Source organism: Dipodomys ordii, unplaced genomic scaffold (assembly GCF_000151885.1).
Source record: "Dipodomys ordii isolate 6190 unplaced genomic scaffold, Dord_2.0 Scaffold15, whole genome shotgun sequence".
NCBI classification, from domain to species: Eukaryota; Metazoa; Chordata; class Mammalia; order Rodentia; family Heteromyidae; genus Dipodomys; species Dipodomys ordii.
Genome location: NW_012267231.1, coordinates 1,838,300 through 1,849,800, shown reverse-complemented (window position 1 = coordinate 1,849,800; position 11,501 = coordinate 1,838,300). Strand labels below are relative to the sequence as shown.

Genomic DNA, 11,501 nt, shown 5'->3' with positions numbered 1-11,501 from the left:
GGAGGGGGAGGGAGGAGGGGGAGGGGGTACTGTAACACTGAGAGCTGCCGCTGAATGCACCCGTGGCTCTGCCGCAGCACCGGGCCCTTGCCGGACTTCTGTCCTCCTCTCAGTGCCCTGAACAATGACAGACCGTCACCCCAAATCCTAAAGTGAGCCCCTCGTAGAAAAAAACCACCACTTAATACACAGCGTCAGAGGAACGGGGGAGAAGAGCAGGCAGGGACGCGGCCCGCAGGCAGGAGCCACAGTCCTCCACTGGGGACACAGCCCTGCTCGCGGCAGCCCTGCTGGGGACACAGGCTTCCAGTCCCGCACTGGAGCGCCACCCTTCCCCAAGCAGGGAGGGGGTGGGGCCGGAGAGAGGAGGCAGATGGCAGTAGGGGGCGGGGCTCTAGATCACCACTCACCGTCACCGAGGCTGGAGACACCCAGGGCCTGGGCCGTGTGCAGTGTGAGGCGTTTCTGCGCGTCCTGGATGTAGGCCATGACCGGCATGGGGTAGAAATTGGCCTGCAGGGGCAGCTTCTTTAGGTACCGCCGGGGCTGGATCTACAGCGCAAGGCCAACAAACCTGTCAAGAGCATCTGGGCCCGTTTGACCTTGACAGGTCCCTAGTCTGGAGCTCCCCCTCCCCCACCCCTCCCTCCTACAGTCCCTTCTCCATCAGGCGACCTTCTACCCTGGCCCTGTGCCCATGATGCCCTGGGGCCTGGCCTCGCCCAGCAGGCACCTGGAAGCCATTGAGGTCCGTGAAGAAGGCGCCTTGGCTTTCAATGTCCGTGTGGATGCGCAGGGCCAGCTCCTTGTTCACATAGTCCCGGATGTCCACCAGGAACGACATATCCAGCGACAGCCCCTCCACCCCTGGCACGGGCACAGGAGGAGGGAGGTGAGCCAGAGCTGAGCTGGGCCCTGCCCCCACTTCCGCACCTCCCAGGATGCCCGTCCCGCACGAACCCTCTGGGGACGGTGTGCAGACAGGAGGCCTGCGGCACACAGCCCATGCAGCCTCCTCCCGCCCGCAGGGCTCACCCGGCAGGTTGTAAAGCCTGACGACCTGGCGAACATGCTCATAGTTGGTCACTACCTCCGAGAAGAAAGGACCTTCTGTCACCCGCAGCACAGGGGGCTTCTTGGGGGTGTAGGGCTGGAGAAAGAGCAGGTGGGCCCTGAGCTCATGCACAGACGGCAGCGCAGAGGGCTGGGCCCAGCTGACAAGGAGAGCTCTCCCCAGAGGCTCTGCCTGGAACCCGGGCTGAGGGGCCAAACCCAAAGTTTGAGTTACATTCCACCAACCCCCTAGGGGCAGCAAAGACAAAGGCCCCTGGAGGCTGCCAGGACTGGGGGGACGTCTTTCAGGTACCTTGGCCTCGCCATCAGGCAGGAAGAGGTAGGCCCCACTCTTGTCTTTGGATGTGCGGGTGCCGTACACGAGGAACTTCATGTCCACCCGCTGTTCCTGCTCCTCATCCACCCTTCGGATGCTCTGTTGAAGAACACAGCCCTGACCCCTGGCCCCACACCAGCATGTCAGGCCTGCCCCCTGGAGGGCACAAACTCACTTCCCCAACGTGCCAAAACCAGTGCCAAACCTTGTCCTTCAAGGCCCACACGTTGAGGGCTGGTTCCCAGAGGAGCCGTACTGGGAGGTGACGTACTGGGAGGTGATGGGGATTCTCCAGGAGAGGAGAAGCCTAGCAGAGGTGGGCCTGGTGGGAAAGGGGGTTGGTGGGGGCGGGGCCTAGCAGAGGCGGAGCTGGTAGAGGCGGGGCCTAGCAGAGGTAGATCTCGTGGGGGCAGGGCCTGGTGGGGGCGGTGCCTAGCAGAGGCAGAGCTAGTGGACTCAGGGTACTGAGGCCTGAACTCAGGAACTTGCAATTGCTAGGTAAGGGTTCTAGTACTTAATTAAGCCACATCCCAGAACCCTAGCAGGGTGTCTCAGGCTGCCTAGAGGCACATGTTGAAAAGGCAGGCAGAACCCCATCCCTTTCTCTCTTCTGTAGCCTGGCTCTGAGGGGCTTTACTTCATAGCCAAACAGTGGTTCTACTTGATCACGTCCCAAAACTTCCAAAACTCAGCCAAAATCAATCTTTTCCATTTGTCAGATGACAAACTCAGGAATCTGGAACCATGACAAAGCTGCTTCCAACACTGCTGGCTTGAAGCCGAGTTGGCCCACATCCTGGGCACTGCCAGTTCTGCACAGCCTACTGGTGCGCATGCCCCGCCCAGCCCGCCCTGGCCCTCCCTCACCGCCCCTGGCCCTTTACCTTGAGGAGCCCGGTGAGGCCTGAGAACCAGACCTGCATGTAGCGGTTGCTGATGGCAAAGTCACTGGTGCTGGAGTCCATGACACGGACGGGGAAGGCGTCGTGCCGGCTGACGGCCAGCTTCAGGCCGTGCAGGTACACGAGCACGGAGGAGGGCAGCGTGTGCAGCCCCTCCACGTCCGGCTGCAGCTGCAGCACGCCCAGGCCCAGCGCAGGCAGGCGCATGGGCACAGACACCTGCAAGCACAGGAGGGGTGAGGAGGAGGGGTGGGAGGAGGGGCGAGGGAGGATGGGGAGGAGGGGTGAGGCACAGACGCTTCAGCCAAGTGCAACTCCACTTGCGGCCTGGGGTTCCTGTGCTGAGACCCCCGCCCACCCCCTCCTCCGAAAGCGCCCTTCCGGCTGGGCAGACGTCATCGTCTCAATGATGCCTGGAAAACTGTGGAGGGACACCCACTATGCTTCCCACGAAGCAGCGAGGTGTTGTACACCTATCATTCCAGCACTCAGGAGCTTGGCGAGTTTAAGGCCAGCCTGGCCACAGAGGGCGCATCAAGATCCTGCTCAAAACAACAGAAGATTTAAAAGCTGGATATGATGGCTCACCCACGTAATCCTAGTTACTTGGGAGGCTGAGATTGGGAGGATCAAGGTTTGAGGCCAGCCCAGGCAAAAAGTTCATGAGACTCCATCTCAATAGAAGCTGGACATAGTGGTATATGCCTGTCACCCCAGCTATGGTGGAAAGCATAAACAGGAAGATCACATCCCAAGCGAACAGCAGGCCCTACTTCAAAACTAAGTGGAATGAAAAGGGACACAGATGTGGCTCAATAATGGAGCGCCTGCCTAGCAAGCACGGAGCCGAGCTTAAACTCCAGAACTGCCCTCCCCCCATGTCCCCCAAAAGCAAGCTCTCACTAACAAATATTTATGGTTTTTGTTTTGTTTTGTTTTTTGGGTCCAGTCGTGGGGCCTGAACTCTGGGCCTGGGTGCTATCCCTCAGCTCTTCAGCTCAAGGCTAGCGCTCTACCACTTGAGCCACAGCACCACTTCCGGCTTTTTGCTTTTGGCTTATGTGGTGCTGAAGAATCGAACCCAGGGCCTCAGGCATGCAAGGCAAGTGCTCTACCACTGAGCCACAGTCCCAGCCCATTAACAAATATTTGTAATGCTGTACAATATTCCTATAATCCCAGCTAGTTGAGAAGCTGAGGCAGGAAGATCACTTGACCCTAGGATTCAAGACCAGCCAAAGCAACATAAAGACCTATCTCACAGACACAAGTGGTAAATGGTTGTTACTGAACCGTCACTGTCATCCACATACTAACCTTCACCTTGTCTTCAAAGTCAGACTTAAACGGGAGCCTGCCCTGCCCTAGGGACAGCCCCCTCCCCCAGGCATCCCCCTCCCCATGGAACGCCCAAGAGGCCGTGGATGAGGCAGAGACCAGGGCTCACCTGGTAGACGTGGGGAACCATGTCGGTGGTGGAGCTCCAGTGCGCACTGATCTGTGCGGCCAGCGGCTGGCCCTCCTCAGTCAGGACCCGCACGCGGGGGGCGTCCACCAGCACCGACACCACACTGAGCCGCTCCTGCTCCAGGGGGTTAAACAGCACCACGAACCTGTGGGCAAAGTGGGGCTGACCCGGGAGCTGCACGGGGGCAGCCGCCAGGACGGGCTCTGCGGGGCTGGCAGGCGCTGGGACAGGAGCCCGGGAGCCGTGACCCCATCACGGCCTGGCTCACCTTGGGGAGGAGCCCAGCTGGACCACAGTGCGCTCGGGTAGGGCATCGTGACTTAGGCGGGTGTCATCCTGGAGTCAAGCAGGCAAGGAGGGGGGCCGTGAGGGGCTCGGCCTCCTCCGCCCCACTGGTGCTGGCGGCGGTCCACCAGCCGCCATGCGCTCTCCCTCCCACCCTCCCACCCGGGAAGGACCGCAACTCTCTGGACAGCACAGCACCCACCATTTGGAGGAAGGGTGCCTCAGGGTCAACGTGGTACGTGTCCTTGTCTGCCAGCACCAGGTAGTGAGCAGCGTTCATGATGACCTGCTTCAGGCCGACCAGCGAGCGCAGCAGCCTGCGGGCAGGAGGGCGTGTGCGGTGGGCAGTGGGCGGGAGGAGACGCACACAGTGGATGGACAGTCCTGGCCTACCCTCCGGCCCCCACCGGCGACAGGGAGCGCGTACCTGACCCCGTAGTCCACCACCACCGCTTCCTTGGCAGTGCCGGTGATGGCATCATGGTGCTGGAAGAGTCCGAGCGTGCGCCGCGCTTCCGTCAGGAGGGCGAAGTCGGAGAGCGGGTACTGCCCGGCCAGCCCGGCGCGGCGGGCGTGAGCCGCAGCCAGGCTGTGAAGAATCTCTGCCCCCCTGCCCACAGAGGCCAGTGAGCGCCCACCCCTGCCCTTGGCCACCCATGCTGGCCAGGGCCTCCCTCTGCCTTCCCACGGCCTGGGCTTCCACCCATCCAGCCGCACCCCATGAGCTATATAAGGAGTTCCCTACAGGGTGCCCGGTGTGTGTGAGGGGCTTTCCCGCGGGGTGCCTGGTGTGTGTGAGGGGCTTCCATGTGAGACGCATGGTGGGGGGATGAGGGGCCTCCCTGTGAGATGCACGGTGGGGGGGAGGGGCCTCCCTGTGAGATGCACGGGGGGGGGGGGGGAGGGAGGCAAAGGACCTCACCGCAGGTGGCCTTCCAGGACACGGTCCAAGCTCTTGTAGAAAGGCCGAGAAGTGTAGTAGCCCGTCCAGTAGTGGTCCTCTCGGTCGGCATAGGAGAAGAAATCGCCGCTCAGCGTGGGGAAGTCGGGCGGCCGGGCCCCAGGCTCCACGCCCGTCCTCTTGTACAGCGCGTCGAAGTACTCAGAGAGGGTGCCGAACTGAGCCTGCAGGCGCCAGCCCCGTCAGCGCAGCCCCGGGCCCTCTGGCCAGCAGTGCGGGGCCAGGACAGAGAAGGGACAGAACAGGAGCAGGTTGGGGAGGGGGCGCCCCGCACCCCGCACACCTGCACGTGGAGCTCGGGCTTGCTGTTGAGGAAGTCGAAGAGGCGCTGGTAGTTGAGGAACTGCGCGTCCCACTCCTGGGGCTTATCGTAGCGGAAATCATCGCCCAGCGGCACCAGCAGCACCTTGCTGCGGAACAGCTGGGACTTCTTCCGGTACTGGTCCAGGAGCAGCGCCGCCCTGCACGGGGAAGACACGGCCTGCTGGGACCCAGGGCTGCCCATGGCCCAGCAGGGCCTCCTCCACCTGCGGGTGGCCCTGAGTTGGCCCAGCTGCCCGACATGGGGAGGGGGGGCAGGCTGAGGGCGAGACGCACGTACGGGGCAGCGTGGCCTGTCACATAGCGGTCAGTCACTATGGTGTCCTGTGTCACTCAGGTCCTCTCCCTCCTGAGCTCATGCTTTTCTTGTGTTTGTTTTGAAGGTTTGGGGGGGGGGATTAATTGGAGGTAAGAATATCATAGGGACTTCTGTGCCTGGGCTGGCTTTGAACCTCAATCCTCTGATCTCAGCCTCCTGAATAGGTAGGATTGTAGGTGTGAGCACTGGTGCCCAGCTTCCTTTCTGCCTATGAAGTGGTGCACGTGGATCTGTGCTGGCCAGCTCGCTCTCCGGTGCAGTCCAGACCCCGCTCACAGCAGGCAACACCGGCCTTGTCTGGGCTATTCTGAGTCAGGGAGGATTAAATGACCAGAGCAGCTTTGGAGATTAGCCATGTTCTTTAGCGCCAGGTTCTTGTCTGCAATGGGCCTTTGTACTTCTGGAAACAAAGGGTCACTTTCTTCACCGTCTGTCCCGCTGCTCAGACGCAGGAGACCAAGCCTTCTGACACAAAAGCCAGGCCAGTGCCGCTAGTGGGGCCTGACCTCAAGGCCTCCAACTCTTGCTCAGTTTTTTCACTCAAGGCTGGCGCTCTACCACCTGAGCTACAGCTCCATTTCTGGCTTTTTGATGGTTAATTGGAAGCAACAGTCCCCAGAGACTCTGCTGCCCGGCTGGCTTTGAAGCGTTTTCCTCAGATCTCAGCCTCCTGAGGAGCTAGGATTACAGGCGTGAGCCACCGGCGTAATCGAACTTGTTGTATGTTTAAAGTGCTGGCTGTGTCATTCTTGAGCAGCACATTTAAGCTCCCCGTGGGGGGCGGGGGGGGTCTGGTTTTAGAGTTGGTGCCGTCTCTGTGCTGATACAGGCTGCGTGCCAGGACCACGTGAATCTGGGCATGATTCCGGCCCACTGAGGACGCTCCCAGCTGCTGGGGCCAGGCGAAGGCTGGTGAGCCCAAAGCCATGGCAGAGCCGCTCACTGCTGGCTGCCAGCTGGCGGTGGCAGCTTGTTAAGACACCAGAAAATGCCCCCACCAGGGAAATGAAGGTGGGAACAGCGGTTCCCTAGTGCCGGTCCTGTTTTCCAGGGAGACACTAAAGTACCCCTGCCAGGACTCTGAGGCCCTGAGCTCAGCACCTGTGCCCGCCCTGTTCTGCTGTCAGCTTTCCCCACATGGCGCCACCCACCTAGAGGCCAGGACGCCTGACTCCTCCAGGGACCGGAACCACCACGCATGCCCAACAAGGGCCGGCATGTACCCAGCTGTACCTGTCGGCCACGTTGGCCTCTGTGATGGCCCGGGGTGGGACCTTCCATGGGCAGTTGATGCGGCCCCCAGGAAGGCGTTTGAAGTCAAACTGGCAGCAAATCTTGGGGTCGGGGCCACAGGTGTGGGGGACATCGTAGCTGTAGAAGGGCATCATGTGGCACAGGATGTCTGTGCTGGAATCCGGGTCTACAGAAGACACAACGGGACTGTGAGCAGGCTCGGGAGCCAGGGCCTGGCCGCAAGGGTGCAGTCTCTGATAAACAGCCGCGCTTGTGCGAAGAACGTGCAACCGAGGGACAGAACGCGGGCCTCCCTCGTAGGAGATGCACATGGGGCACCCAAGTACCTCCCAGTCAGGAGGAGAGACACCCTCAAGTCAGGGGTCCTGCCTTCAGCATCCTTCCCTGCTTCCCCCAGCGAGGGCCCGCTGCCCCGGCCGCTCCCCCGCCGGCCTTACCCCATGTCTGCCTCCACATGAACTCCAGGCTGTGGGTGGCGGCAAAGCGCTTCTTGATGGCGTAGTGCACCCTCTGGATCAGCATGCTGGTCAGGTTGGCGCGGCGCAGCAGGTAAGGCATGGTGGAGCTGTATCCAAAGGGGTCCACCGCCCAGCCAGAGCGCGGGGTGGCACCTGGGAGGACGCAAGGCCCTGAGCCCTCTGGCCCCTGGGGGGTGGGGAACCCCTGCCCCTGCCTCGCCAGGCGCACCGGCTCACGTGGGCCATTCTCTGCCAGTTCCCCTTACAGCACCTGGCCACGGCACTCAGCCTGGAGGTGAGGCGCGACCTACCGAGGTTCCTCTCCAGCCACTGGTGGCCCTCGATGAGCTGGTCGATCAACGCGAAGTAGTGCGAGTTGGCCTCATCCGGCATCACCCAGCCTCCCGTTGCGATCTCCAGCTGCCCGTTTCCCACCAGTCTGAAGGGGAAGCCTGGCGGTGAGGCTGGGCCAGGGACACCCCCTCCCCACAGTGCCAGAGACTCCCAACCCAGGACCAAGAGCACATACACCCTCCTCCTCTCCAGTGCACCCCAACATGGTTCTGCCCTGCTCAGCACCCCAGGTGGTCCCAGGAGAAACGCCCACACTTCCTCTTCACTCCTGCTCAGACGACTTCCATTTCTCTCAATACTGGTGACATTTGAACCCCCACCCCTCACCTCCCTGACTGCTCCAACCTGCTCCCGCCACCCCAGGGCTCCCCAGTCACCTCCCTGACAGCCGCCCACCTTCTCACGGCGGCTCTCTTTTGGGCACTGATGTTGCCCCACCACTTGGCGAAGAAGGAGACTTCCGCCCAGAGGAAGCGCCGCCGCGGGTCCTCCTGCAGTTTGGAGACCATGCCGTTGAGGATGTGCTGCGTCTGCTCCGTGTAGTACTTGTCGAAGGTCTTGATCCAGCCTGGGGAGCCGACACCCGTCCCCTGAGGACGCCCGTCTTCCTCCACTCCCCTCGTGGGTGGCGGTACAAAGGCCAGCCCCACGCCCGATTCCGGCCAGCCCTCACCTGGGTCGTTGTGCGAGTGAGGCACCACAAACACCTGCAGGTCCTCGGCGTCCCAGTCGCTGGGGCTGTAGGAGATGTCGAAGCCCTGCCTCCACACCCCACCGTCCACGTTGTCGTACGGCAGCTCCTCTGACACCGCCAGCATCTGCCGGGAGGGAAGGCGCTCAGTGCCCCCTGGGGGCACCCCAGCTCCCCCGCCGGCCTGGCGCTGCGGCTCACCTGAAGCTCTGCCTTCTGGCCCCTACCCCCCAAAGCAAACTGGCAGTCCTGGGGGGAGATGGAGAGGAAGCTGGGCCGCGGCTCTGGGAGCACCACCCAGGAGCCATTGGCCGTGTGGTAGGGCAGCAGGGCGGGCGGGCCTTCAGCATTGGCCGTCAGCTCCAGCACCGAGTCCTTGATGTGGCTGATGATTTCGTGGTTCTCCTCCAACAGCTGCTCCAGCTGCTCGATGCGGTTCTGCAGCACAGAAATCTGACTCTGCCGAGACACCAGAGAGCCGTCACCCACAGCTCCCTAAGCCACAGAGACTTCAGCACCCACCACGGCTGACGGCTCCCTCCTTGACCACGTGCTCCACGCACAGGTCTAACGAGGACTCAGATCTGCACGGGTGGAATGCGGTCTCTCTCCACATCCCACATGCCTGTGCTTGACGACCTGTGCTGCCTGTCCACAGCCCGGCACTAAGGAAGCCTGCCCTGGGACTTACTGGGAAAGAATGCTACAATCGATTAGCAATGTCTGCCAAGAATTCAGGCCAAGAGCAATGCACATAGCTGTTTCTTCTTCCTGCTTTCTTTTTGACATTACTACTTTCCAGTTCCTGTTGGGGCTGGGGTATAGCTCAGTGGTGGAGCATGTGCTCTGGGTTCCATTCCCAGTGTACCTCTTTCCCCCAAGAAAGCCACAAGTCAGGTCTTAGACACACTCTCAGCTGGGCGCCAGTGGCTCACACCCGTAATCCTAGCTTATATATCTTTATGGCTTATGGACTTCAAATAGGACTTCAAGACGCCTCATTACCTATTACAAAAGAAGTAACTAGTTCCACGACCACACCCTCATGATCGTCTTCTTAATCAGCACACTACTTCTATACATTATTTCACTTATACTAATGACTAAACTTAACCACAACAGTACTGTAGATGCTCAAAAAGTAGGCACTATTTGAACCATTCTCCCAGCTATAATCCTAATCATAATTTTGCTCTACCTTCACCTAAGCAGGAGGCTGAGATCTGAGGATTACAGTTCAAAGCCAGCCCGGACAAGAAAGTCCATGAGACTCTGCTCTCCAATAAACCACCAGAAAACTAGAAGTGGCACTGTGGTTCAGGTGGTAAGAGTGCTCGCTGAAGAGCTGGGGGATAGCGCCCAGGCCCAGAGTTCAAGCCCCATGACCAACAAAAAAGAAAAAGAGAGAGAGAGAGAAAAAAAAGGAAAGAAAGAAAAGTCAAGAAAGAAAGAAAGTCATGTCCTGGGCTGACATGCCCCTCCAGGGCAGCAGCCTGAGCGCAGGAGACTCACTCACTCACTCACTCACCCGGGGGAAGTTCCCGCCGTTCTGGTGTCGCGTGGGATCGTGTTGGACTCGATCCAGCATCAGGTACAGTGAGAACACAGCCACACAGAAAATAGCAGCCCCACAAACTGTCACCTGCTTTTTCAGCTTCATGCTGGCCGCACAGGCACCTGCCAAGGACACGAGACTCAGCGAGAGCTGACCTGCGGCACGCACGCAGCCCCTGCGTGGCCTTCCCACCACGCTCCAGTTCCCAGGCCCGTTCCTGAGAAGCACCTGCTGGTCTGACTCCAACACAATGCAAGCTTGAAGCACCAAATCCCCCTCCCCACCCCCGACCTTGAGACTCTAAAAGCACAAATAAGTATCTGAGGCTGGTCAGGCCACTCCTTGCTGGGAAGTAACACCTCCTCCACTGATGCTGGGAGAAGCTATCCAAGATAGCAAGACCCAGTTTCTGCCCACATTTGGATACACCAATTGCAACCAGTTTCCTGGAGCCTGCCCATTGGTTGGCTGGTGGTAGTCGTGAACTCCTGGTCACGTGGCTCTCAGATGGTCACACTGGTCTCTATTTTGACTTAGAGACAGAGGCCAAAGCTGGCAGGCTTCTGCCCTGTCTTTTTCTTTTTGTCAGTTGTGGGGGCTGAACTCTGGGCCCGGGTACTGTCCCTGGGCTCTTCAGCTGAAAGGTTAACACTCTACCATAGGAGCCACAGCACCACTTCTGGCGTTTTCTGCTTATGTGGTGCTGAGGAATTAAACCCAGGGTCTTATGCATGCAAGGTAAGCACTCTACCACTGAGCCACCTTCCCAGCCCCTGCCCTGTCCTCTTGATTCACAGTGGCATTCAGCAGGAACAAAGTCAGGTGCTGATCCTGTCTCTCAACAAAAGCAGAGGGCTCTGGTGCTCACATCTGTAATCCTACTCAGGAGGTGGAGACCTGGCGTATTGTGGTTCAAATCCATCAGGGACAAAAAAGTCTGCGATTTCACCTCCAATTAACTAGCTTGAGACATGGAACTCAAGCCCCGGTACCAGCACAAAAAGGTGAAAAGAAGCTAGGCACTAGTGGTGTACACCTGTAATCCTAGCTAATGAGGAGGCTGAGATCTAAGGACTGCAGTTCAAAGCCAGCCTGGTCAGGAAAATCTAGAAAGCCAGAAGTGGTGCTGTGGCTCAACATTAGCCTTGAGCAGAAAAAGCTCAGGGACGGTACTGATGCTTGAGTTCAAGTCCTGTGACCACCCCCCTAAAAAAAGGAAAAAAGAGGGGAGAAAGAGGAGGAAGAAGGGGAGAAGGAAGAGAACGCAAGAGCCAGGCACTGGTGGACCGCGGTCCCAAGCCAGCCCGGGCGGGGAAGTCCGTGAGCCTCTTTCCTCCAGCCAGCCAAAAGCCCAACGTGGGCCTGTGGCGTGAGCCCAAGGGGTAGAGCGCCAGCGCCGGAGGCCGGGCAGCGCCAGGCCGTGGTGCCAGCCCCGGGACCTGCAGGCACCCGCGCGTGCGCACGCTCTCGCACAGGCACGCACGCACGCACACACGCAGATGCTCACGCTGCTCAACAGCCGCTCGCGCTCCCGGGGTCGGCG

General features: G+C 60.0%; 1 protein-coding gene across 1 annotated transcript in view; it reads right to left on the bottom strand.

Moving 5' to 3' along the window:
• Positions 1–10,075, bottom strand: part of Man2a2 (mannosidase, alpha, class 2A, member 2) — a 26,377-nt gene extending 16,302 nt beyond the window's left edge. The window contains exons 1-18 of the mRNA XM_013012057.1: positions 9,932–10,075; positions 8,605–8,862; positions 8,386–8,530; positions 8,109–8,280; positions 7,670–7,797; positions 7,338–7,511; positions 6,880–7,066; positions 5,290–5,467; positions 4,968–5,170; positions 4,473–4,655; positions 4,248–4,362; positions 4,029–4,096; positions 3,740–3,905; positions 2,275–2,511; positions 1,367–1,489; positions 1,036–1,150; positions 734–867; positions 411–552 (exon numbers count right to left, since the gene is read on the bottom strand). Coding sequence (XP_012867511.1) covers positions 411–552; positions 734–867; positions 1,036–1,150; positions 1,367–1,489; positions 2,275–2,511; positions 3,740–3,905; positions 4,029–4,096; positions 4,248–4,362; positions 4,473–4,655; positions 4,968–5,170; positions 5,290–5,467; positions 6,880–7,066; positions 7,338–7,511; positions 7,670–7,797; positions 8,109–8,280; positions 8,386–8,530; positions 8,605–8,862; positions 9,932–10,063 — 2,860 coding nt within the window. The 5' untranslated portion in view covers positions 10,064–10,075. The remainder of the gene's footprint in view (positions 1–410; positions 553–733; positions 868–1,035; positions 1,151–1,366; positions 1,490–2,274; positions 2,512–3,739; positions 3,906–4,028; positions 4,097–4,247; positions 4,363–4,472; positions 4,656–4,967; positions 5,171–5,289; positions 5,468–6,879; positions 7,067–7,337; positions 7,512–7,669; positions 7,798–8,108; positions 8,281–8,385; positions 8,531–8,604; positions 8,863–9,931) is intronic.
• Between the last annotated feature and the right edge of the window lie 1,426 nt (positions 10,076–11,501).